This window comes from Tripterygium wilfordii, chromosome 20 (assembly GCF_013401445.1).
Source record: "Tripterygium wilfordii isolate XIE 37 chromosome 20, ASM1340144v1, whole genome shotgun sequence".
Lineage (NCBI taxonomy): Eukaryota > Viridiplantae > Streptophyta > Magnoliopsida > Celastrales > Celastraceae > Tripterygium > Tripterygium wilfordii.
In genome coordinates this window covers 7,235,140-7,262,309 of record NC_052251.1, presented here as the reverse complement: position 1 = coordinate 7,262,309, position 27,170 = coordinate 7,235,140, and the positions used below count along the sequence as shown (strand labels likewise).

The following is a 27,170-nucleotide window of genomic DNA, read 5'->3' as shown; positions in this document are numbered from 1 at the left end:
TATGAGCTTGGGAAGATGTTCTCTTAATCCAGAATTAATTGCTATTGATTTGGAGATTGAAAGGACTCTTCTCAATCTTAGATAGGAGCTTATTAATAATCAAATGGAAGGCGTTGGATACAATCAAGGAAAGGGCAATGTTGGTGATTTTGGTGGAGGTTTGAATGTGAATGATGGCAATGGTAATGGTGGAGATGCTAATGGAAGAAATGGTGGTGAAGAGGTTGAAGGCCCTCCTATGCAATTTGATCCTCGCTCTCTTGAGGATTGGGCTAGGCCTATTTGGGACACAAATCCTTCAAGCATCAGCTATCCTCCTATCAATGCCACTAATTTTGAGATCAAGCCGGCTATCATTAACATTATCTCTAACTCGGTGACTTTCTATGGTCTTCTTAATGAAGAGCCCAATGTCCATCTTCGCTCTTTCTTGCATGTGTGCACTACTTTTGGGATTAACGGAGCTTCTAAAGATGCTATCTTGTTGAGGTTATTCCCATTTTCTTTGAGGGACAAGGCTAAGGGATGGTTGATGTCTTTGTCTCCCAATTCTATCACCACTTGGGATGAGATGGCGGAGCAATTCTTGACAAAATTCTTTCCTCCAGACAAGGCGGTGGAAATTAGGGTGGATATCATGTCTTTTGCCCAAAAGGATCTTGAATCATTTTATGAGGCTTGGGAGCGCTTTAAAGGAATTATTCGAAGTTGCCCAAATCATGGCCTTCCGGAATGGGTGGTGTACCAAGATTTCTATAATGGGTTGAGCATGCATACTAAAGAGACTATTGATGCGGCTGCGGGAGGTTCATTCATGACTAAGAATCAAGAGGAGGCTAGGGAATTACTTGAAAAAGTGGCTAAGACCACTAACTCTTGGTCCTCGGTGAGGGGGAATCCAAAGCAAGGAGGAACTTTAGAGATGATGAGGTTATGTCTACCTTGGCTATCATGGCGAAGAAGATTGATGCATTGACACTAAATCAAGCTCAAGGGGTACATGCTATGCAAAGCACACCTTCCTACATTTCTTGTGATTATTGTTGTAGACGGCATCCTACAGGGGAGTGTCTTATTGCTTCTTCATCTAATCCTAGTGCACAAGTGAATGCCATTGGTGGAGGTAATTTCAATCAACCCCGCAATGATCCTTATTCTAACTTCTACAATCCGGGATTTAGAAATCACCCCAACTTCTCTTAGAGTAATACTCAAAATGTGTCAAATCCTCGACATCTAGTGCAGCCCCAAGAGAAGAAGAGGGATATTGATGAGATGTTCTCAAAGCTTGAGGGAGGTCTTGATACGCTTACAACGCATACCTCCCAACTTATGACAAAGACGGAGCAATTCATGAGCAAAACTGATGCTACTCTTCAAGCCCAAGCAACTTTAATGTAAAATTATGGAGCTTCCATTCGGAATCTTGAAGTTCAAATGGGGCAAATGGCTAACATTTTGTCATCTAGAGAAAGAGGTGTCTTACCTAGCCAATTGGAGGTGAATCCAAAAGGAAAGGAGAAGGAGCAATGCATGGCAATCACTCTCCGGACTGGTAAGGTGGTTAAAAATGCTTCTGATCTAGATGCCGAAAAGGCAAAAATTTTGCAGGAGGAGGAGAAGTGCAGAAAAGAAGCTGAAAAGTGTCCAGGGGCTATTTCCGATCGATCGGAGGGGGTTCCCGATCGATCGGACCTCTTTGGTGAAAATTTACCCGAGGCAAATTTTGATTGATCGGATCCCATCCCAATTGATTGGCCAGCTGCAGTACATAATGAAAAATGCAGAAATGAGAAAGATGTGCAGACTCGATATGCTGTGGAGTTGGGTTGGCCCGATAGTTCACTTCCTGCACCTCCAGTCAAGGCTTATGTGCCTCCAATTCCATTTCCTCAAAGGTTAAAGAGCAACAAGAAAAAGGATGATCAATTCTCTAAGTTCTTGGAGGTATTCAAAAAGCTTCAAGTGAACATCCCCTTTGCCGAAGCTTTAGAGCAAATTCCTAGCTATGCTAAGTTTATGAAGGAGATCTTATCCAAGAAGCGGAGATTGAAGGAGCATGAAAAGATACAACTAACCGAAGAGTGTAGTGCCATTGTGCAAAGGAAACTCCCAATCAAATAAGAAGATCCAGGAAGTTTCACAATCCTATGCACTATAAGTAACACCTTGATTGAGAGATCCTTGTGTGATCTTGGAGCTAGTATCAATTTGATGCCATTGTCGGTTACGAAGCAAATTGGAGTGAAAGAGATTAGTCCAACCACGGTGTCCTTACAAATGGCGGATAGATCAATAAAATACCCTATTGGCATAGTGGAGGATGTGTTAGTGAAGGTGGGTGAGCTCATGTTCCCAGTGGATTTTCTTATCTTGGATATGGAGGCCAACCATACTACTCCCATAATCTTGGGAAGGCCATTCTTGAGCACCGGGAGAGCTTTGATTGATGTTGAAAAAGGGAAGGTTACTTTGAGGGATGCGGGAGGTGACCAAATCACTTTTAAAGTATTTGGAAATAGAAGGCAAGAGTAGGTTTCTCAACAATGCCTCCAAGTGGAGCATATTGACATGGTCATCCCCAACACTCTTGAGAAGGAAGCTCCATATATTCCGGTGGAAGCTCTTCTAGGCAAAAATTCAAAAGTTGTATATAAAGTTCTCAAGGCAACCTCCCAAGCTGAAATTGACGTTCAAAAGCCTCAAGTTGAAGATCCCAAGGAGAAGAAAAGGAAGAAGAAGAAAAAGAAGAAGAGGAAGACCAAGAAAATGAAGAAGAATGTCTATCCTAAGGAAATGGTGGTGATGAAAGCTTATGCTCCTTGCATGGCACCTAAGCAATCAAATGTCAATCTTCAGAAGCCATCAAGGGGAGTGTACACCACAACCCTCAAGGATCCCGGTTGAATTCACAAAGGGAAGTTGGGCTGAAGACATTAAACCAAGCGCTTTTGGGAGGCAACCCAGGTTTTATTGTTCTATCTCTATCTTTTTATTTCTATTTTCACCTATTCCATGCATTGAGGACATTGCATATTTTAAGTGTGGGGTTGGAATTTAGGTTTCTAGTTTTTGTAAAAAAATAAAATTTTTGACTTCAAATGCCTTATGCCATGTCACTCTTGAGTGTATTTGGATGAATGTTGTGATCTTTGAAGCATTGATGGATCTTGCTATGGACATTCGTTCCAATTGAGTTTTCCTATCTTGAAAATTATTTTTTGTCCATTGTGCTTTTGTGAATATGGAACACTTGATTGTGGGGTATGAAATATGACTTGACTTTGGCATTTGTGGTTGTTTGAGATCAATTTGATTCTAAGTAGCATTACTTGAGCAATGAAAAAAATATAGAAAAGAGAAAAAAAAATTGTGTTTATGAACAAATGGTTTCTTTCATAAGTTTTCTGCTGAGTAACCGGGCCTCTTGCCTAGCAAGCAATGAGTTTCGCGTAAAAAGGTAGGAAATGAATGTTAGAGTACCTTGGTGACTAGTTTAACCTCGTAGCCATTTTGACTCGAGTAATTAGATCCGTTGGGGTGTCTTAGCACCTAGTGCCCTAAGCCAACTGGATTGGGATTCATTGGTCGAAAGCTCGTTACATGGATCATTTAGAAAGCTTAAGGAGGTTGAGCATTGCACAAGTCACCTTTGAGAAGAAAAAGAAAGAAAAAAATGTGAATAAGAATGAAGTTTGAATAAATGCTCATTGTATTTGCTTTTTGATTCTTATTGTTCTTGGAAGACTTCATGGCCATTGTTTATGTCACTTTGAAGCCAAATATCAAGTGAAATCCATTATGTGCATCATTTCTTGAATTTATAAGCAAAGTGGATGAGATAAGATTCTTGAAGGAATGCTTTTATTGGTTTGAATGCGCTAATGTTTGGTTTGTTAGTGTGGATAGGGTTGCAATTGTGAGTTCATTTTATACTCTTGTTGATGGCATGAATTTTGGCATTGAAGTTGTTTAATGTTTGTGGGTATCATTCTAGTAAACCCTCAGGAGACACAACTCCTCCTACTAGGGGCACCTAGGGGTTTAAAGGCTTGTGACACATGCTAAGTGTCATCATGAGCCCTACGAAAGTGGCATAGATTAGTTGCTTATTTAGAGTAGGTCTTAGTTGTTTTATTTTTCATTTGAGCTTAATGAAAAATACTATTTCCCTCCTTTATTCATTCTAAACTTGCTCGAGGACGAGCAAAGGTTAAGTGTGGGTGTTTGATGTGCCAAATATATACATACATTTGTGCATCCGTTACACATAAGTTCATCCCATTTTGAGTTGATTAGGAGTTGATATTGCCTAAGAAAGCTGTATTTGCATATTGTAGGTGCGAAGGCAAGAAAGGGAGGAAAAGAGTGCAAAATGAAGATTTGGAGTCTAGAACTGATTTCCGATCGATCGGACCTCCCAAAATACCCAAAAAATCGTGGAGGCAGATTGTATTTCCGATCGATCGGAGGTACTATTCACAGCACGCGCAGTTTCGCGAAAAAGTTCCGAATTCACTTGTTTTTAAGCCAAAACGACCCCAACTTGTTTTGGAAACGACATAAGAGTTTGGGGAAGTATAAAAGGGCATAAAATAGGGTTTTGGGGGAGTTCTTGGAGGGGCTTTCATTCTACCACCATTGGAGAGCTTGGAACCACCATTGGAGCTTTGAGAAGAAGAGGGTCTACAAAGGGGTTTTCTCTCTCCTTTTCTATCCTAGTTTCTATGGTTGATTTCTTTTGTTTAATGATGTATTTTGCTTCCATGAGTGGCTAGATTTCTTACTAGGGACTTAATATAACCAAACCTTGAAGATTCAATAAACTTGGTTTCCTTATTTCTTGATTTCTCTCTCTCTCTTGATTGTCTATGGGTGTGATTAATGCTTTTGAATGTTTGGCCATCATTCAATTGATTTGTTGCCTAGATTGAGACCGGAATGAGATATCTAGGGTTTGCCTCAAGCCATAGATGACATGGGGTGCATGAACCATAGGAATATAGGTTTGTGACTTATGCAATCGCTAAATGATTTCCATAGTTCTTAATGGGTTTTTGATATATTAATCCGATTGTTAGGAATAACAGGGATTTATGTTGAAAATACGTTTGATGTATCTAGGAATAGAACATTGAATAGGTTGAGAAATCGATTGTCATTATAGAGAGAGGAATTAGGGATTAAGGGACCAAGGGAATTGAATTGGATAGGTGAGGTAGCGTTAAGTACCCTAGTGCTTTCCGTCCTTAGTTTCATACTTGTGTTTGATTTGTCTTGTTCTTTTGCTTTAGTTTAGTTTAAAAACAAAATCAATCTCGAATCCGTTTCCCCAATTTGCATAGTTGGTACTAGTTTGACATTGATCTTGATTGCCAACACATCCCTAGTGGAAACGGTAATTTACTCATCTCTTTATTACTTGTACGATTTGTACGCTTGCAATTAAATCCACATCACCTATCACTAACACATTGCAGGTACAAGCATACTGTGATGCTGATTGGGCTGCATGTCAACATTCTAGACGTTCTGTAACATGTTTTTGCCTCAAATTTGGAGAGGCTTTTATTGCTTGAAAATCCAAGAAACAACCAACCGTCTCCAAGTCTTCTCCAAAAGCTGAATACAGAGCCATAGCATCAACAACCAGTGAATTAACATGGATTAATCATTTATTCAAGGAATTGAAGATCAACCTCATCAATCCTATGATCCTTCATTGCGACAATCAGGCAGTTATGCACATAGCAAACAATACAGTGTTCCATGAATGAACTAAACACATTGAACTAGACCTCTACTTTGTTCGTGAAAAGCTTACACAAGGGATGTTGAAGTTGACTTACCTTAAGTCTGCAGATCAACCAACTGATTTGTTGACCAATCCACTCACTGTCCAGGGTCTAAATCATCTACTCGTCAAGCTGAACATGACGAATCGTTAATTCCTCCTGTTCAGCTTGAGAGGGGATGATAAGATACTCTTCTACGCGATGGCGATGTCTTCTCTGTGATTCTTCCGTCTCCTGCCCATATCGCTCCTGTGTCTCGATGAGAAAAAAGATCTGAAGATGTTGGGCTTGAGCCCTATTGTTTTCATTAGCCCACTTCATGTACATTAGTTTTCAATCCACTGGGCTCATTGTCTTTATTGTTGTTTATTGGCCCATTGTTTTCTTTTTGTTTCATAACCATTGGTAGTCTAATCAGACACCAACGGCTATATATTTCTTGTAAAGAGGCTGCTTATATAAGCTTCCTCTGCATCTTTGTACTCTTTTCAAGTCAATCAATTTATTGATTGCTAAGCTTCTTTACTCTTCTTCTTCTAGCTAATTGCTTCAATTGCTTTCAATCAAGGCTTTACATATAAATTATATCAATAGCCAACTGATAAATCAATATCTAGCCTGATCCAACTCTACCTCACTAGGATAAAAATGACAAAAATATATCTTAACTTGTTCCCTTGGAGAGGCAAAACACCCTTAGATGCTGCTTTCACCATCCAAAACAGGATGATTCAATAGTTAAAAAAGGCAAAAAAAAAAAAGACGCGGTGGACATTCGTTCACAATAAAATTCAGGATTCTTCCCAAGCTCTAGCGAGTTGTTGTCAAATTCTCCAATCTGTTTTCCAAAAGATGGCTGCTTTAAGGATCAATCCGTCGGACATTTTCAATCATTGTCACGACATCTGCCATCTTAGGTCTTTGATCTGGCATCCTTACCACACAAGACAAGGCTATCTGTAACATCTCCACCAACTCTTCCTCAATATTTGGATACCTCAATAGTTCCAGATCAAACACTTCAGCTGTCCATTCCTCCCGAACTACTGAGTGAACCCACCTGACCAAGTGGACAATCTCATCACCAGCAGTAGTATGGATGGGTGACTTCCCAGTGAGAAGCTCCAGTAGCACAACCCCAAAGCTGTAGACATCAGAAGGCTGAGTCGCTTTTCGGGTGTCCATTACTTCTGGGGCTCGGAATCCAGCAGCACGTGAAATAGGTGTGGCAAGTGGGCTCATTATGGTTGCCAAACCAATATCAGACACACAACCATACCGTTGGGAGTTGAGAAAGACGTTCGAGGACTTAACGTTGCCATGGACAAGCTTCCCACTATTCTCTGCATGGATGCGTGCAATACCTCTTGCTGCACCAATAGCAATTCTGATTCGGGTATCCCAGTGAAGAGGGTTCCGATCTTCTTCCTTTCTACCTGCAAAATTACATGAACACAAGGATAGAAACAGTTGAGCAGTTCTACTTTGAGTGATACAAGGAATAAGGATAGTGCAAAAAATGGCTTACTAGTACATTTGATTGCAGTGTGTGCATGTCATTTAAAAACTACTCACAAATTTGATGAACTGCTCGTATATTCAAAATAATTTATAAGAGCTACATGACCTCTTGCACTGCATTTGGGATGCTTTAAAACAACCCATTGATTCCGACAATCATTGACAGTTTGCCACAGAAAATGTCCAAATCAACGCAGATGGATAGATCTATAACTATGGTACATTACATGACAGGATTTCACATAGGAGCTACTGAGAGAGTAACAACCACTGTAAATATGCCAAATTCTTGTAGGGAAATCTTGACTAACATGGTTATGTTCCAAGAGCATACTTTAATTCGCTTTTCAAAAATACCTGTTAGTAAATTCCAATCGCATGAATTTCTCTAAAATTAATTTGATTCATCTTACTCTAACACTTTTTTGTTTCACTACCTCAAACCAATTCTGCGCTTGATTAAGTTCTTTGAGGATACCAAACCCTTAACTGAACTGTAAATATATCCTCTTAGTATTCTAAAAGCCACATTTCCTTAATTATCTTGAACCAGTTGCATAAATCTTATTTTTCCCATCGTACTCTATTATGTTCCATACTTCCTTAACTTTTTATATGTCTATGTGTATATGAACATGCACATATATATATATATATATATATTTGCATATAATTAGTTTATTCATTCCGCACCACTTCAAGGTAGAAAAGTTCTCTGAGAATACCATCCTCTACCCCGGAAATAAATATATCCTATGTACTAAGGAATGCCTATGCAATTGGACGATCTGGCTTTGTCAAAGTGAGGGAAATAGCATTCAAAGACACGCTGTCTATGTCAATAGAATCAGCAATATTTAAATCCCTAAGTTGAGGTAAAAATCATTTAGACGATTTATAGTCACAAGATACTACATTTACATGATATAAATATAATCATAATCTATGCATTTCCATTCATTCATGACCAAGCAAGAGTACATACAGAACAACATACAAGTACACAGGCAGCAACAACTCTCGGAACCATGCCATGTTAATCATTCCAAGATTAAATTGTAGGCATCTAAGTTCAGGCACTTCAAAAGACACAAGCAAGCAATTTAGATTCAAGACTATATCCTGTGAAGGAAGCGCAAATGAAGCGGACAGACTTGAGCAAAGCATGTCTAAAAATAATTACTTAATTAGTCAACAGAAAAGCCACAAATTGTTGTAAGTTTATTGATGACAATTATGTAACATAAATGCAACTCATGTGTATTTTATATCCAATCAAATTGAAATGACAAATACTGAGAAAGAAGCATACCGTGGAGCATCGAAGAGACACTTCCTTCACTGTAATAATCATACACCATCAGCTTCTCATCTTTGGAATAATAATAGGCCTTCAGGTCAACGATATTTTCGTGCCTAATACTTCCTACAATTTCCATCTGTTGCTCAAAATCCCGCTTCCCAACACTCACTTCCTTCAACCTCTTCACCACTACATTGGTTGCATCTTCTAGGGTTGCCTTATATGCAATACCAAAGGTTCCCTTCCCCAGTACCTCGGCAGAAGCCCTTAACAAATCCTCCAAATCAAATGCATAGTTACTACAACCCTCAAAGAAAATCATTCTGTTATTTGCATCCTGATTCCTTGAAACAGCTTTCTCCGGTGACATGTCTCCCTTTCGCAACTTCCTCGGCAGCTCATCCCTCTTATTTACTCTCACAATGCAAACAGCTATGAAAGATGCAAATGCCACTATCCCGAGAGCAGAACAAGCAATTATAATTCCCCACAGCACTACTTCATGAACCTTTCCAGCATTCTTAGATTTCGGCTTTGGTTCACCAGGAGGGGCAACAACTGGAGAAGCATCAGGAGGAGAAGTCTGGTAGGACACATTGTTACCGGCAAACACTGAACTAGGAAACCTTAGCAATGACTTCGGAATAGGACCAGTAAAATAATTGTAGGATAAATTTATCATTTGCAAATTGTGCAATTGAAGATCTGGTATCTCTCCAGAAAGGGAATTGTTGGCAAGATTCAAAGCCACAACTTGAGTCAAATTTGAAAGGGAATAAGGGATGGTACCATTAAATCTATTGTTAGATAGATTTACAATAGTGAGATTCTTCCAAACAGAGAAATCAGAGGGCAGTGGACCAAAGAAGTTGTTGAATTGCAAATAAAGATAGGACAAGTTTTTCAGCTTGAAAAAATCATCAGGAAAAAATCCACTAATACCGTTGGATCTGAGACTCAAAATCTGCAAAGCTGATAGACGGCTAAGGGTGTTGGGAGGGATTGAGCCATGAAATCCAACACCAGGCAATCTAACTGCAATTACACGAGATTCATCTTCACTGCAGGTCACTCCAGTCCAATGATTGCACACAGGATAGCTCTCATTCCAGTTGAGAGAGCGAGAGTGAGGGAGATTGTTCACAAAATCAAGCAATGCTTGCTTGTCCTCAACTGGGTCAGCATTTCCTTGAAAGATAAACACACCCAGAAAAAGAATGTACCAGAGAACACAAAGAGCTCGCATTTCCTTTGCTGTGGAACCTATCTAGCACTTGGAGAGCGTTAAACGAGCTGTTTCCGCGAGCTCCTCCTTTTGAGTGTAATCCTCCCTGAAAAACAAATGTTTTATGCGCCAAAACTAGGGGAGAAGAAGTTGAATATTTGAACACAAAAAGAAAAAAGTACTGGAATTAAATTTTAAAAAATTTGAACACAGAATGCAAAGAGAAGAGAAAAAAGAGAAAAGACAGATTCCAAGATCGTTGTCTATAAAAAGTAGGGGATGACACTGGGCTATTTTTGCAATGAAGAATGAGCTCGAGCTTTGAATATGGCGCCTATGGTCAAAAGGGCAACACTTTACTGCCATTGTAAATTCTGTAAAAGCAACAGTAGTGTCTTATTCCACTTTCTTCTCTTTTTGTTCTCTATTCTTTGTTTCTTTCCAGCTTTTTTTTTTCAATCAATAAAAAATTTAAAACTAAAACCCACCTCATAAATAACAAAAGAGGCAGAATAATACGTACCTGAGTTTTCCAGATCTGAACAGAAAACCAGTCGCAGCAGAACTCTACTCTGTCTGAAACCCACCAAAAAAAATTACACTTGCATACTGAAAGGAGAACCCAGAATGGAAAAGAAGGAAACAGCAGATTAAGAGTAAGAATGAAAACAGAAAACTTACTTGTTGTGACAAAAAGCTAATGAATTTGAACAATGCTCACTGGAAAAGTGCCCAGAAAAGCAGGTATGGGTTTTCCTTGAAGAATTTCAGTAATAAAAAATGTGGGAACTAATTAAAGGGCAATGCTCGTTGGGCTCAGTATTTACAAGCAACGACTATATTTCAAGTCTTTAACACAGTATTGAAAGCGAGAGAGGTCTTAATACGGTAACCGGCGCGCGGAGAAAATAACGGTGAAATTGTGAACGGAAAAACTGCTTTGGTGTTGACTGTTGAGTGGCTTAGGTGGGTTTGTGGTGTTCGTAAGAGTTGTTGGGATTGGGGACACGTAGGGGTCCATCATTTAAAGTTGTTAGCGAGACAGAGAGAACGATGTGTGTCGTATCACTATTTATGTTCTGCCGTTTTGTTAGTAAGTCTCTAATAAGAGTGGGAGGGAAAGGGGCCCAATTTGATGTGATTGGAGATATGTGTGGTGTGGGACAATCGTAGCCGTCAGTTTTGGGATTTTAAGAAGCGTTGTGATTTAATTAACAACATATTGAGATAAGGAATATGAGGTTGCATCATAAACCAATAATTCAAACCTAGGGTGTGTTTGGTAGAGCGAAAAGATTGATTTTCAATGCTAACGAAAATGTTGTAGAAAAAAGCTGAGCTTAAAGCTGTAGAATATGCTGTGAGGTGTTTGGTGAACTAAAAATTGATGTTAGCGGAAATGTTGTTGAATTAAAGTATTATAATATTATATTTTATAATTTTATATTAAATTTTGTTATTACATATAATGATTTTATAATAATTTTAAGCATATTTTTTATTAAATATTTTATATTAATTAAATATTATAATATGATACAAGTGGGAATAATAATATAAATTATATTTAACAATAAATTTTCATAAATTTTTAATCATTTTGTTATTAAAGTTAATTTAATAAATATAATTTATTATTAAAATTAATTTAAGTATATAGAATTTTTTTATATCAAAACTGAAAATGTTAATTAGTAAAATAAATAATAAATAAATTGTAAATATTAATAAATAAATTTATTATTAGATTAATTTTAATCATAAATAAATAGCAAAATTTAAAATTTTAATCATTTAATTTTATTAAACTTATAAACAGTAACTACTCTATTAAATATATATCATTAAACTTTTGGGGCCCACATTAGTTGTAAAAAGTCAAAAAGCTATTGATATATGGGCCCCAAAATTTTAAAAAAAAATTTTAAAAAAAAAGCAGAACATATCCGCTAAGAGAAGCTCCTTCCCGGAGCTTCTCAAATTGCAGCGGAACCACTGCCATGTGTGCAGCAGTTCCGCTGCACCGTTTAGTACAACGGAACCGCACAGCAGTGTGGTCAACGAAACCATTTTCGGTTCCGCTGCACCAAACAGACCGCTAGTTAATAAATAGAGCATCTTGAGCATCCACAATGGGAGCTCTTGTGTTCACACTCCTTATTTTTCAAAACGGTGCAACTCCAATGGATCATTTTTCAAGTGCTTGAAAATGCACTTTATCAAGATTTTGTAGTATTTACGGATCTGGGGGATGTCCGGTACTTAAAGTATCGAACTATTGTCCTGTGATGTTTGTGAGTCGTTGGATTTCATAAGATAAATCTAACGGTCCACATTTCATCTATGCATCTTTTATTTTTCCCTAACCATTTCTCTCTCTTAACTCATTCCTGCATATCTTGAACTCCTTCTCATTGAAGTGCTTTCTACATATGGGTTCCTCATATTTATATTTTCTTTTGCCTAATCCTCAAGTTTATTTTTCTTTTTCCTAGTCCTTATATGTTTGTCTCTCCTAACCATTCTTGCAGATCTTGTCCTAATCCTCATATCTATCTTTCATTTTCCCCTAATCCTCATATGTTCTCTCTCCTAACCCTTGCATACAACTCCGATAAATCTGGATAATCCAAACAAACAATAATCATGGAGAATTAGAGTTTCGATTAAAAGCTTTTTCCTTTTCTCTAATCCTCATTTATATATCTCTCACCTAACCCTGCATGCAGATCTCGTCCGTCCTAATCCTCTAACCTATCTTTCCTTTTTCCCCAATCTCATTTGTTTTTCTCTCGTACAATTCTTACAAATCTGGATAATCCACTAGTTAGCTATATACGAATTACACTGATGTTTGAACACATATTAAATTGTATTTATGGACGGCTCAATATTTGTTTTGCGATTTTAACTTTCAATTTGAAGAGTCTTGTTTTATTAGTGTGAGAAATGAAGGAGAATTTGCGAAAGAGGAGAGAGAAACAAATGAAGGTCTGGTTAAGACTTGAGATGAGAAAATTGGGGAAGAGGAGAGAGAAATGTTTAAGGTTAGGGATAAAGAAAAGATACTACGGGAAGAGATTAGGAGAGAGAAACATATGAGGAAAAGGGCGAAAGAAAAATGAATACAGATTAAATAGTGAACCGTTGGATTTACTTTACAAAATCCAATAGTTCACGAACATTACCGGTTAATAGTTCGGTACTTTGAGTACCGGACGTACACCCAATCCGAAAATACACTATTGAAAACACATGAGAATTTTAGAGACATTTGAGATTTGGATGGTCTTTTAAATTATGAATAGTTCCTTTGCTGGACCCACATAAACCAATAAAATCTCACAATGTGTACTCAAGAGAGAGAAAGAGAGATAAGAGCATCCACAATGAATGCTATCTCAAACACTGAAAACAACACTTTATGGATAAATGTACTGCTAGACCATCACAATAGGAGCAAAATGCCTCTTGATAAATGCTGGAGAATTTGCTCCCAATCCAATTAAGGAGTAGCTTTTAATTGATGAACAATGTTTTTCGTTGGACCCGCATAATACTGATCTTGGTGACACGTTTTGCTGCACATAAATTGGCTCTTCAATCGAGAGAGAGGGGATGAGAGACTCAGAAGAGGTGGAGGGAAGAGAGAGAAGTATTTTCACTTTTGGGGTGCTTGACATTTTTTCCTCACTGTGAGTGCATAGGAGCAAAGCATTTGAGATTAAAATTTATGCATAAATTTTGAGGCATAAGGAGTGTATGAACAAGTATTGCTATTGTGGATGCTCTTAAGGATGGAAAAGTAGTTGATAGTTGGTGTTATGGAATGCTTGAAAATGTGTTACCATTGTAGCACACCTGATATTAGTTTTTGACACTACTATCAAGACATATCAAGTGCTACCATTGGAAATGGTATAATGTTTTTTACCATATCAAGTACTTGGTAATGTCACACTCATTGTGCTTCACGTACTCCTCAATGTCTTCGTGTTGGTGCATCACCAAATCCTCAAGTGCCTATCATACAATGGTAGGAAATTATAAACACTTGAAAAATAACTTTTTGCTCATTTACTTGATTTAAAAAATGGCTTTAACAAAAAAAAAATGGAGTGGAGAGAGGAAAAATGAGAGAGAGTTTGCAATATGTCTTGTGCTTATTGGTTATATGCATCCAAATATAGAACTCAATAGACACTTGAGATATCAAATATGTACAAATTCTCAAGAACCACACAAGAGTTATTTTTCTACCATTGTGGCAAAGTAACACTGCAAACTTATATATAGTGTCAAGACGTGGGTTACATGAGTCCCGCAATAGCACTATTCATCAATTAAAAGATACTACTTACTTTGAGTGGGAGTAAAATTTACAGCAAATATCAAGAGCCAAAAGCTTCCATTGTGGACATGTAACACTAGATATATGGAGAAAGTGAGTTTTGGAGCACTTGAAACAAGCCCTACTATGGATGCTAGCAGTTGGATTATTCCATCATTAATAGTTCCATCAGTTAGTTGCATATTATATGTGAATCTACAATCGAAGAATATTGAAAGGAGGCTACCAGCAACCCACAAAATGAGCAAAAGTCAATAATTAAATGCCTTGGGCACTGGTGAGGTGTCAGCCAAAAAGTCTTCAATGATCATGTCAATAACTAAATGCCTTGGGCACTGGTGAGGTGTCAGCCAAAAAGTCTTCAATGATCACGTCAATAACAATTGTGATAACAAAAAGAGTAAAGTATGTGTTTAACATGTGAATATTCAGTGTAGAAATGCCTGTGGCTAATCAAAGTTGCTTGCAAGCTTTTGAGATCGATTAAAAATAAGGTATGACACAACGAATTTGATGGAGAGATGTCTAGGACGAAGGCTTTCACAGTCAAGAGTTGAATTGGCTCAAATATCGAACTTGCTTTTGAGGATATACGAGGGTCGGGTCAATCTGAAAAGGTTGATAGTAAGACCTAGTGTCGAAGTTATAAAAGGTCGAGAGTCAAGGTCGAGGTCATGGGGAAGTCTACAACAAGATGATGTGTAGGTTGATGTCGAGTTTAGGTGTCACTAGTTCTACCTCAAATTGTTACTTGTTAAGCCAGTCAAATAGTAGAAATTCTATTGTCAAAGTTGTTCCTGTCTCTAGAGTCAATCAAGAATCTTTTCATTCCATAAAAGAGGATAGGAAACTAAGTCATAATTCCAATTGTGTTTTACTTCAAACCTTAAGTCAATGTAATTTCTAAATATAATGATAGTTTCCATTTCTGCGATGCATATCAATTTGGTAAAACACATAATCTATCATTCAAACATTCTGATTCTCAAGCTACCAAACCACTAGATTTAATCCATATTGACCTATGGGGGCTAACACCTATTAATTCCTCTCATAACTTCAAATTTTACATACATTTTATGGATGACTGTAGTAGATATACTTGGATTTATCCACTCAAAAATAAAAGGGAAGCAATGGGAGCTTTTGTTCAATTGAAAAATTGGTGGAAAACCAACTCGAGAGAAAAATCAAAGCCATTCAAACAGATTGGGGTGGTGAGTTTCGAGCCGTCACCGACATAGTATAAAATCCAAGGATACATTTTTGACATTATTTCCCTTACAAATTAGCTCAAAATGGAAGAGTAGAAAGAAAACATAGACATCTTGTAGAGATTGGTCTCACTTTATTAGCCCAAGCAAAATACCCTTAAAATAGTGGTGGGAATCTTTCCAAACTACAGTATACTTGATTAATCGATTACCTACACCAATCTTGAAAGGGCAATCTCCTTTACTCACACTCTTTAATCGTGAGCTCAATTACTATTCTCTTAAATCTTTTGGTTGTAATCGTTTTCCTTGTTTAAAACCTTACAACCAAAACAAGTTTCAATTTCGCATAACAAAACATGTTTTCCTTAGGTATAGTGACTCACATACAAATGTCTTAGTTCTATGAATAGAATCTATATCTCAAGGCACGTTGTTTTTAATCCAAAAGAATTTCCTTTTTATTATGAACTTCTTAATACAAAGAAACCACCTGTTCAATTTGTTTAATCCATTTCTCCTTTGTCATTTGTGGTACAATTTCCTCCAATACTCTCTATTACGTCAGACTCTAAAGATCAGACTATAACTTTTTTTGGCTGAATCAAACCAAATTGGCTTAACTTAATTACAACCATAAGAGTTAGCTTATTAGTTTAACATTCCACAAGATTCTCACGAGTCAGACTCTATAATGGAATCTCAACAATAGTAACAAGGTGATCTAGAAAGTGGAGAGTCACAAGTGTCCTCATCTCAAGAACTAGACCAACCAACGACACCAATAGGTCATGGTATGGTAACAAGATCCAAGAGTGGAATTTATAAACCAAAACATGTTTATATCGGACTTGTCAAAACAAATTGCTTGGAAGATCTAGATCCTACTTGAGCAAAAGATGATTTACAAAGTGAGAAGTGGAGGCAAGCAATGAATCAAGAGTTTTGGGCACTCATACATACCAAGACCTATATTTTGGTTCCATATTCTCCCGACTACAAAGTTGTAAGGTGCAAATGAGTGTTTACAATAAAGTACAATGCTGATGGAAGCATACAAATACACAAACACAAGGTTTGTCGCAAAAAGATTTCATCACTCGACAATTTGAATTGTGTTAATAGTTGCAGCGTCAAGAAATTGGAATGTAACACAACTTGATACCAACAATGTCTTTCTTAATGAAATCCTACAAGAAACTATTTACATGAGTCAACCAGAGGGGTTTGAAAACCTTAAGGGACCACACCATGTCTGCAAGCCATCCTACGAAAGGCTTTGTTGAGATGGGTTTTCTTACTTCAAAGGGTGATACTTTCCTTTTCTTCTTCAAAACATAATCCACAGTTTTGTTGATTTTAATCTATGTAGACAGTATTCTTGTTACCGACAATGATAACCAGCTTCGCCAATCTTTTACTAACAAGCTCAATATCTTGTTTGTACTAAAGGATTTGGGTTCTTTTCATTATTTCTTGGGTTTTGAGGTTTTTCATGATAATGCTGGATTCTACTTAACTTAGAAAAGGTATATTCAAGATTTGCTGAGAAAATTTGAGATGAGCAGTGCAAAATTATCTCATATTGTACCGCAGTGTTCTATGAGCTCTCCAATACCTCACCCATACCTGACCCGATATTGTTTTCGTAGTCAACATGCTAAGTCAATTTCTTTAGAGTCCCACCACATCACATTAGCAAGCTGTGAAAAGAGTTTTGCAGTATTTAAATGGTACTATCAGTCAAGGTCTTCATATCAAACAATGTGATCATCTGGAACTTATTGGTTTCTCAAATGCAGACTAGACCTCCTATCCAAATGATCGCCGCTTAATAGTGGGACATTATGCTTATTTGGAGTCTCATTGGTTCCCTGGTCTTTAAAGAAACAACATGTTGTTGCCAGTTCTAGCACCAAAACAGAATATAGATCCCTTGCTCATCTGGCAACTGAACTTACTTGGATTCAATCGTTTCTCAAAGAATTGCAGTTTCCTCTCTAGGCGACATTTGGTACGATAATCTCAATGCCGGTGCTTTAGCTGCCAACTCAATTTTTCATGCTCAGACTAAACATATTGAGATTGATGTTCATTTTGTTCGGGATAAAGTATTGGCGAAAGAAATTATTATTCGGTTTGTCAGTTTGTCCCTTCTCATGATTATATTGATGACTGTCTTATCAAGGCCATGTCTCATTCTCGCTTCCAATTCTTACGTGAGAAACTCAGAGTTACAAGATCATTCTCTCGTTTGCAGGGAGATGTTATATGCACATGTTCAGCACAAGGCACATATTTAGCACAAAGATGGTTTAGATGACAGTTGCATGCAATCACATGTTCTCATCCACAAAGATCCCACAAGTCCACAAAAGTAAAAAGGTGGTTTGGATAGTTCCATACACTCACAAGTTAGTTTAGGCAGTTGCAAGCACACACAAGTCTAAGCAACTGTCGCTAGGACTTTCTAATTTGTAACTATTATTTGTAACAGATATATGTACACACTTCTTTGGTTTTTGTAAGTGACAATTGATATATATAGAGGAATTCTCACATAAAGGTCAATGTAAAGGTGTAAAATAAGGGTTGCATTTTAATGGTGTGGATGAATGAAATGACAAGTGGGGGTCCACTGTTTTGTGTCCAACATGTTTCAAATAAATGGTGTAAACATAGACTCTTATTTTACATTCTTACATTAGACTCTTATGTGAGAATTCCTATATATATATATAGCAAGATTCCCTCACGCAAACTCTATTTATGGTTGTTGGATTTCATCAACGACCTCTATTCATTTCAAAAAAAATTCATCTTCATGCATGTGTTAGCCCCAAAATCGACATCCACCTTATTCAGCTCCCTCTCTACTACCCCAAGTCCACCGTCGCCTCCTCTCTACCCAGTTCGCGATTTCGATTTTCAAGTTCACCTTTGTTCTGCTATCAATTGTATAAGTAAATGTTAGGCTTATAAGTGAATTTCCATTGTATAACAACTTAAGACCCCCTTCATCTACTCAATTTCCATTGTGTCGTGCATGTGGGTGTTTGTGCTTCCGGTTGTCGGCGAGATGGAGAGGATAGGTTGTCATCGTTGTAGTTTGGGTAGAGTCGCGATTTCGAGTCGAGGAGGTGTAGGTTCTGTTCTATTTTGACAGAAAAGAAGAACGGGTGAATATGATGCGTGTGAGAATAGACATTTAGTAGGATTCTAATCTAGACCGTAGACAAGATTGAACATCAATGTCAGAGTCCGTATTTTAGGTTGGACAACGCTAGAGACCCCCAAAATTTGGCTCCCAAAAATCCTCCAAATCTATGTGGCATTAAAATATCCATTGATTAAAAATACACATGTAGGGCCCACTTCACATCCAACCCTCCACATTGAATTGGGGATTTATGGGGGTCACTTTTTTGGGGTCTCAAACATTATCCTTTTAGGTTTGTAAGTTCAATCCATATAAGAGAGGGACTATATATATATAAAATACATGTACTTAAAGTATGCACCATTGATTTGGAACATATGAGACCCAAAGTAATGAGTCTCACTTATCATTTCACTCATCTATACCCTTAAAAAATTGCGCGCATTTTAACTACGTATAAGAGAATTTTTGTAAATAAATATACGAAATTAATCTATCTCGAAAAGGCAAGGAAGTTTTCTCAAATTTGTAAATTTTATCTCGGGCCCACAAAAATAATCCTCTGCCCATTATACATATGTACTTTTGCAAAAGAAAGAGAGGGAAAAATACACATAATAGAAAATGTTGGCGAAATTGAAAGAAAACATTTTTGTCTTTGGGCCATAATTGGCAACTATATAGGTTACATTTGGATAAAAATCACCACCACTGGTCTATAAATTGTTGAATAGGAGTAGGACTAGGACATTCATCTTGATTTGGCACATTGGCCTCATCCTCTTTAGATGAGGAATATTGAAAATATGCTTGTTCTTGCAAGAGATTAGCCACTTAAGGACACTCATTAATATAAGTTTATGGTCTTATCATGAATATGTATATAAATTGCCTACTCAGCGGAACTTGGACCAACAAATTTATCACTGTCTTATAATTTGACGTGCCACCACGCAATTCTCGGCAACAAGGGTGGGCCTAAGACTTTGTGTGGTAGGCGTACAAAGTCATGAATTCGATTTTTTAGTGAGTTGAGTAACAATGACTTAGTCGTTGATTAATATGATGAGCTCGACTGCGGTAACTCTTTGCGCAAGTGAAAGATTATGAGTTCAAGTTTCGTGAATGTTTTTATTATCGCAATTTGTTATATGCATCGTTGCTCAGCCTCTACTTAATGTAGGTGATATGGTGCCGGTTTTTGAGCTCAGGTTTCCCATGTAGAGGTGGATTTCAAGATGAACTGATTCTTGGAAATTTTTTTTTTTTATAACACTTGGAAAAGTTTTTTGTTAACAAAAGAAATTAAAAAAAATCTGATAAGGTCATGTCGATTTTCTCATTTTCTGTGCCTTCCCTATAATAAGAGCCTAACTGTGAAAAGAGAGAGCTGCATGGATTCAAATTGAACACAGTATGGTCAAAGACATGAAACACACTCACATGATGATTCAAAGAAATGCTTTGAGTACTTTAATCCAATAAAGAGATAAGTGGCTGGATTTTGACCTCAGTACCATCATTCACTGTAACTGATGTAAACCTGTGAATTTACTGTCACATTCCAACAATAGGAAACCTGTCTTTGATGTCTCCATTGAATTCAACCTTTGCTGCCCCAAGTCTGCTTATACTCAGATTCACTAGGTGGATCCCTAATTGTTGCTTTTCTTCTCTTCTGCTTGTATTGTCTGCCAAAGTTCACCATAACAGGTTAGGAAATATAAAATCTTTCAATCCGAACTGGTCTCTCACCAGGAACTCTACAATCCATATACAATTTTTGCAGGAAAAAAAGTTCTCACTTTTACATTATTTCTCATTCCTAGTATGGAGAAACATTAAAACAAGAATCTCCACCAACAGGAAATCACTATTTTAGCCATCCAGATCAGGAGGGGACTGCTTATATTCATATTGTTTTGGAAATTCAACAATAATTAAGCAACTTGCCAGGAGAAACTTAGGTAGTTAGCACTGTGTCTTTGATCATCACAGAATTCGTGTAGAATTCGAAAGAGTTCTACTTCTTCAACTCGAAGGCACAACAGCGAGTTCTAATTGGCCTTTCCATTCTTCACCAGGCTTCAAGGTGATTGGCTTCTCAATCGCAGCCCCATCAACACATAGCATCTGCTTGTACTCTTCTTCCCCAAAATCTACCAAAGATTTTGCATTCTTCTCCCACGGATTCCAGACCACTGGCAAGAATGGTTCAGAATCGTAAGTTATTAAAACTCACAGCTAATTGTGAAATACCAATATCAGATGGAATTCCCCTATAGTCATACTTGAGCTCATAAATGTTAGCGACTGGTGAGTTGTGACCCTCAAACTCATGCAATTTTACTCTACAATAAGGTATTACGTGCACACAACGTATATGCTTCTGGATCATTATTGGTCATCAAAAACAAATGGGAAGCAACTTCTTAATGCATCTAATCTCATGAAAAAAATTGTTACCGTGGGACATGCCATGGAATTGATAAAACATAGGTATATATATATCCCATTTCCCAGGTATAAGCTTCTTCCATTCTGCTGGATTTGAACTCCCAAGAATCTGATATTTATTGAGCAGAAAGTGTATCACAACAAATTCAATTAGCTGCACCTTTCCATCAACAAATTTATACAGAATACCATGCAAAGCTGTATAGCTCGTTATGGCAGATGATCCCGATAACGCTTAGAAATTGTTTAGAAAGTACATGTATGTATTCCTTATATGAAATTTATACCAGAAAGTACCAAGGCTTTGTTTTCCATTTACTTTTCTTCATCCTAAAAGATCCAATATCTGAAGGAAAGTGTTGTAGCATTCCCAATAAGACACCATTGTAATATCTACCAAATTCTATGACGTGAACTTACCAACATCTGGGAGTCCTTCCTTTTTTATGACAAATGTTCTCTTCTTTTTATGGTCAAATACTGCAACCGCATCAGAAGAACTAAGATAAACCCGATCTACCTGCGAACACACCTCAGCATGGCCAACATGTTAGAAGTAATTGGAAGGAACTAACTTTATCATTATGTTATATCCAGAAAGTAGCTTTATCTATCAGTATGGCTTATCTAAAGGTTTCTGATCTCTTAAGGTAATATTATGAAAACTATTGTGCAACAGTTCATCAAGGCACAACTGTTTAAAATTGTCACATAAAACTTCATCATGTTAAGTTGTTAATAATGTCATCACATATGCTTGACAAACCAACATATTACGGGGAAAAAGAAGAAAGAAAAAGAAACTTACACTGCTATAATTTGCAAAATTTTATGTGTCTTGGTAAAGGTTTAACAGGGGAAAATATTCCTATTCTCGTTTCCTCGAACTACCGAAAAGAGGTGGGGTCGCAGAAGCGTTGTGGGATCAGGGGAGGGTAGGATGGATGCAGCCTTATCCCACCATTGCTGATAGACTGTTTCAAAGCTTTGCGCTATGATCCTGAGGTTGTAGTGAAACAACCTATCATCACTAGGCCAAATGTTTCCCTTACTAGTTATTCATAAATATTGTTCAGAATGGGATCTTATGTTTAAATTTGAAGGGGAAAGGAATGCAGTCACAAATTTCTGATCTAGTTTCTTATTCTTTCCAGAAAGGCATTGTCAAGACTGACAGATTCGGTAAAATATTATCAACTAGCATTGGTAAGATTTCATCTCACTTTCCTCACCTTATCAGTTCTTCAATCCAAGAAGTTTCACTAAGCTTAATAAAAAGGTAAACAATTTTCACTAAAGCTTAATATCGAACATAAAAGATAAAACTTATTATTCTTTATTTCGTTTCTTAACTTTCATAACCACTCTAAGAAAACTCCAGGATTGCTCCTTCTTATGCATTCTAAAGAAAGAGAAATCGCCCAATGACGCATAACATTTCTTCCAAGTTCCAATTACCAAGGGTCTTACCTCAGATTCAAAAGTCAATGCATCCCCTTGTTCCGTGAAGCGCTCTCTCTGACATAAGTTGTCAAGATAGTCAAGGGTCTCCAATCCTTCTATCCTTACTTCACTGTTTGTACAATCAATAATCAATTGATGTTTAAAACTCACAAAAAGTGCAATCAAAGTTATAACTCTCGTAGAGCTATCTTACACGCAAAAGTGAAAACAGCAAAGGAGAATACCTATAACTTAAATCAAAATTATGGGACTGCACATTCCTCTTCCATTTCAACTGATCTTTGTCTCGGCCTAACTTATGAACATATGCCTTGCATACCATTTGATATCAGTATTAAAAGGCAGGTGATAAAGATCATCTATAGGACTGCTACGGAATTCAAATTCTTTGATATTTGGTTTCCATATCTTACAAAACAATGTGAAACATCAATATTAAACATACAAGTGAAACGGTAAGCTTTAAAGGTGCAAGTTGACATACTACAAGGTCAATGTGTCTCTTTGTAGGACAGAATCTCACAGTTTCAATCTTGAATGATTGAAAATGTTTTAGTTTGTAAATCATGGAATGATTGAAAAGACACCTAAATTGTCAGATTGTTCTTTCAGTGAACTGCTTGCAAATAAAACCAATAATCTTTCAAACAAGGAAATCCCATACCTGATATCAGAGATGGAGAAATAAGTATGATATGCAATTGAAAAACTAAATGGTTTGCAATCAATATTTCTGATACGTGATATCATCGTTAGATTCCCCTCCACTGTTAGAGCCACCCTAAGACGGAACTCAAAACTGAAATGAGAGGAGAAAATGTAAGTGAAAAAAAAAAGGTCAATTTCAAAGTACATAAGAATGCTTAGTAAGATTAACTCGACTTTAATGTTATATGGGACAAACACGTTAAAGAAGCCATCCCACTTGGTTGAATAAATCGACTTATCTTTCCAATCTTGCTTGTTTCAATATGCAGGCAAAATATTCGTGTGGTAAAGGCATTCATCACTCAGTGCCATATTTATGGTTATATGGCTGGTTTCACTTGAAAGATTTGTATGGACTTTAGTCATTCAAGTGCATACCTATGTGGCCAAATTTTAAGGTCATCCTCAGATGGTTTGAGAAGCAAGTCTACGAAGGTTTTGCTATTGCATTCATTGGGATGCAGCGGTGGTGGATTATCATCAATGACCCAAATCCTGTTCCTTGCAAATCCATGTTGCTCTAGTGTTCCTCGGTTTCCAAACTTACAGACAGTAAAACCCATCAATCAGCCAGACATCCAATCCTGATAGAAGACTATTGTCACAAAGGCATTGTAATATATACCTGTGGAAAGCATATAGGAATTCCTCCTCGCACTGGATTTGGTGGCTTTAAATTTGCCTACATAAAACCAGCAGTGAAGGTTGGAAAAGATTAGAAATTCTCAAATTACAATATGATCAGTCACTGTAAACAAGAGGCAGTTGCATTAGCATAAGTTGTGACACAGATAATTGCTAAAAACTACAGGTCTATGTCAAGGTAAGAAACGAGTATAATCCGATTCGACATAATTTTAGAAGTAATGTATTTACGCCCATCTAGGAGGAGATGGTAGATTTGCATAGAAGAGCTTGATATGAAAATCATTACCACATAATCTGATTAGATATCTGCTGTAAGAAATTTATGAATTTATCTACCAATCACCAGCTGAGATAAACAAAGTTAAAAATAAGGGCTAAGAAAAAACCAAATCCAAGAGTTCTACCTTACTACTAGTAAATAACAATTCTTCTCCCCTTTCAGTTCTCCATGAACGAATCTGTCCTCCATGCAAGCTAACCTGGAAATTTTCAATAAACGGACAAGGTTTATTTACCAGAAGCTGTGGGCTTTAACCCATGACTGCAATTGGCACAGAAATCAAGCCATCGTTGTTGCATGTCCATTAGAGATATTTAATCGGTTCTTCCAACAACAGGAAAACAATAGGGGGAAAAAACATTAAGAGGTAAATGAAGATACAGAAGCAGCCATTAACCAGCGCAAGAAGAGACGTTAAAAATACTGACCCTCACGGAAGCCCGTCGAGGATTTCGAAGCAAAACCTGATCAACTCCAAATTTATCCTTAGTAACTTCCACAGCTGCTGCTCTCTCTGTCCCAGAATGATTCATGGCCAAAAACGGGGCAACGACATGAATGACAACAAACAATAAGTGATACAAGCCTTCAACCTAGACCTCTCGTATGAATGGAAGAAGGAAAACACAGAAAATTCCAGAAAGAAGGAAAAAAGAACTGATTTTATTAATCTGTCAATAACTGCCTTTCAACAAACAAAACACCCGACTTGTATCACTAGTCACCGACTTAACCTGATTTAACAGATGTTAATTTCCTGATACATTTGTTAACTATACTTAACAGAACTACCTAACAGACTTAACAACAACTAACTGAATGGTTACGTATCAATAAGACACAACAAACTCTCAAACCCTCTCTCTCTACCAAACAAAGAATGCTTCAAACAGGCCTCCCAGACTCGAAAAGGACAAAAAAAAAAACCAATCAATAGAAAAGGTTTTCACAGTTGGTATGTAAATTTTATTTCTTGGGACAAAACTTGCTTCTCGTGAACACTGAACAAACCCAGAACACCAAAATTAAAGCTACCTCAATAGGTTTCCACCGCTAAAATTGCTGACCACATAAACCTAAAAGGCAATCTCACAGCTGAATGAATATGAAAGCGAACTCTCTCCAAACGACAAGAGAAAAACCCAATTCAAGAAACCGTCACCCAGATTACCAAAATGTATGAAATTCAATAAAGAAACAAATAATGGTCATGTATGGCCAATCCAGACAAAAAAATTGGAAGTCCAACGACAAAAAATAAGAAGAGGGTAGGGGAGCAATATAATGTTTTTGTCTCTCAACTATATGTGGATCGTATTTTCATTTTGATCCTTAAACTTTTTTCTTTCCAATTTCGTGTTTCAATTATGAAAAAAAAGTATCTCGTTATTTCTGCTCTCGAAAAAATCACATGTAGCATCTAATGTAATAGAAAAAATAATAATTAAATTTTGTAATGGCAAAATTAGGGTGAATGATTTTAATAATGTCAAAATAAAAAGTCAAAAGATCATCCTCCCATTCCCTTCTTCTTTATTCTCCTAAACCGGGACAAGCGCCATCATCGCTCCACACCATTAAGTTGTTTGATCACCATTTTCGACAATCGACCCGCCAAATTGAAACCCACGACCTTCACAAACTTTTCCGACCACCCACAACTTGAGATGCGTCTAAAATTGGAATTGATTTTCAGTACCCATAGTGAGGAGGTAATGTTATTTCTTTTCTGCTTAATTGGTTCTGTCATGTCTTTTGCATGTTTATGGATGCCGATGAATACCCGCCACACGAGATGTGGGCCCAAGTCTAGCATCACAAGTTTGGGCCTAACTCTCTATTGAAAACCCAGATTGACAATAAGAGGTTTGTCCTCTCTTATAAGCAAGACTCCAAATCCACCATCTTTCGCCTGGGATTCTCATCGATCCTCTTTTGCATGTATTATAGATGCTGATGAATACCCGCCACACGAGATGGGGGCCCAAGTCTAGCATCACAAGTTTGGGTCTAACTCTTTATTGAAAAGTCAGGTTGACAATAAGAGGTTTGTCCTCCCTTATAAGCTAGACTCCAAATCCACCATCTTCCGTGTGGGATTCTCATCAATCCTCCCCCCATAGGAGCATACATGACCTCGTGTATGGTCCTGACTGTACCATTTCAACATACGACCCACTTACCACCCCAAGCCTTGCTAGCTAGGGTCACATAGCCTTGCCAAGTCCAGTGGATATAGGGTTTTTCAGTTACTTTTTAACGACCTTTTTTCTCTCTTTTTTTTACAGTCTTTTCTCTCTTTTCTAACCGGCACACAATAGACACGGCCCACTGTCTGCTAACCCAACTCCACAAAGGAATGGGCTCTAGGGCAGGCCCGCCTACGATAGTGTCAGCCACGGGCCTGCACGCAGGCGCACGCGCTCTCAATGAAAGCACCAATGATGAATACCCACCACACAAGATGAGGGTCCAAGTCTAGCATCACAAGTTTGGGTCTAACTCTCTGTTGAAAACTCATGTTGACAATAGGAGGTTTGTCCTCCCTTATAAACTAGACTCCAAATCCACCATCTTTCGATGTGGGATTCTCATCGATAAACCCTTGCTCGAACTTGCGTAAGAAAACAAGAGAGAGAGAGAGAATTAATCTCAAATTTTTTTTATGAATTTGCTTGATACCTCCTAACTACAAAGCCACGGCTTATATAACCTTTCAAGCAAAACTAATACTAATAATAATTGTATACCTATTCCAACAAATAATAGAACTTAACCCTATAATTCAACCTCATATTTGGCAATTATTAACAAACTAGGAAACTAAATATTCTCTTAATAACTTGAATAATGTTAACATTTCATAATACTAGTAGATATCAATCTCCTTGAAATATATGAGAATCTTGGTCTTCATCATTCCTATCCCCTTCAAAGCATCTTTGTCCTCAAAGACAAAATCAGGAAACTGCACCGGCCTTCCCTTATTGGAGAAAATTCGACCTCGAATTTTAAAGAGTGGTAGTAGTAAAAACCCTGTCGAG

At 37.3% G+C, this 27,170-nt stretch overlaps 2 protein-coding genes and 1 non-coding gene across 3 annotated transcripts; all 3 read right to left on the bottom strand.

The window, feature by feature from the left end:
• Window positions 1-619: 619 nt before the first annotated feature.
• LOC119987576 lies at window positions 620-726 on the bottom strand. Its single transcript, XR_005465471.1, has one exon. It is a non-coding gene; the product is annotated as a small nucleolar RNA R71 (small nucleolar RNA).
• Window positions 727-6,322: 5,596 nt separating this feature from the next.
• On the bottom strand, window positions 6,323-10,841 carry LOC119986628 (probable inactive receptor kinase At4g23740). The gene is made up of 4 exons (XM_038831267.1): window positions 10,526-10,841; window positions 10,368-10,420; window positions 8,629-9,950; window positions 6,323-7,231 (listed from the first exon to the last, which is right to left on the bottom strand). Exons 3-4 carry the CDS (start codon window positions 9,863-9,865, stop codon window positions 6,657-6,659), a joined length of 1,812 nt encoding a protein of 603 aa, XP_038687195.1. The 5' UTR covers window positions 9,866-9,950; window positions 10,368-10,420; window positions 10,526-10,841; the 3' UTR covers window positions 6,323-6,656.
• Window positions 10,842-20,052: 9,211 nt separating this feature from the next.
• On the bottom strand, window positions 20,053-25,340 carry LOC119986771 (putative glucose-6-phosphate 1-epimerase). The gene is made up of 8 exons (XM_038831450.1): window positions 24,555-25,340; window positions 24,251-24,325; window positions 23,824-23,880; window positions 23,577-23,740; window positions 23,155-23,289; window positions 22,497-22,599; window positions 21,447-21,546; window positions 20,053-20,770 (listed from the first exon to the last, which is right to left on the bottom strand). Exons 1-8 carry the CDS (start codon window positions 24,657-24,659, stop codon window positions 20,601-20,603), a joined length of 909 nt encoding a protein of 302 aa, XP_038687378.1. The 5' UTR covers window positions 24,660-25,340; the 3' UTR covers window positions 20,053-20,600.
• Between the last annotated feature and the right edge of the window lie 1,830 nt (window positions 25,341-27,170).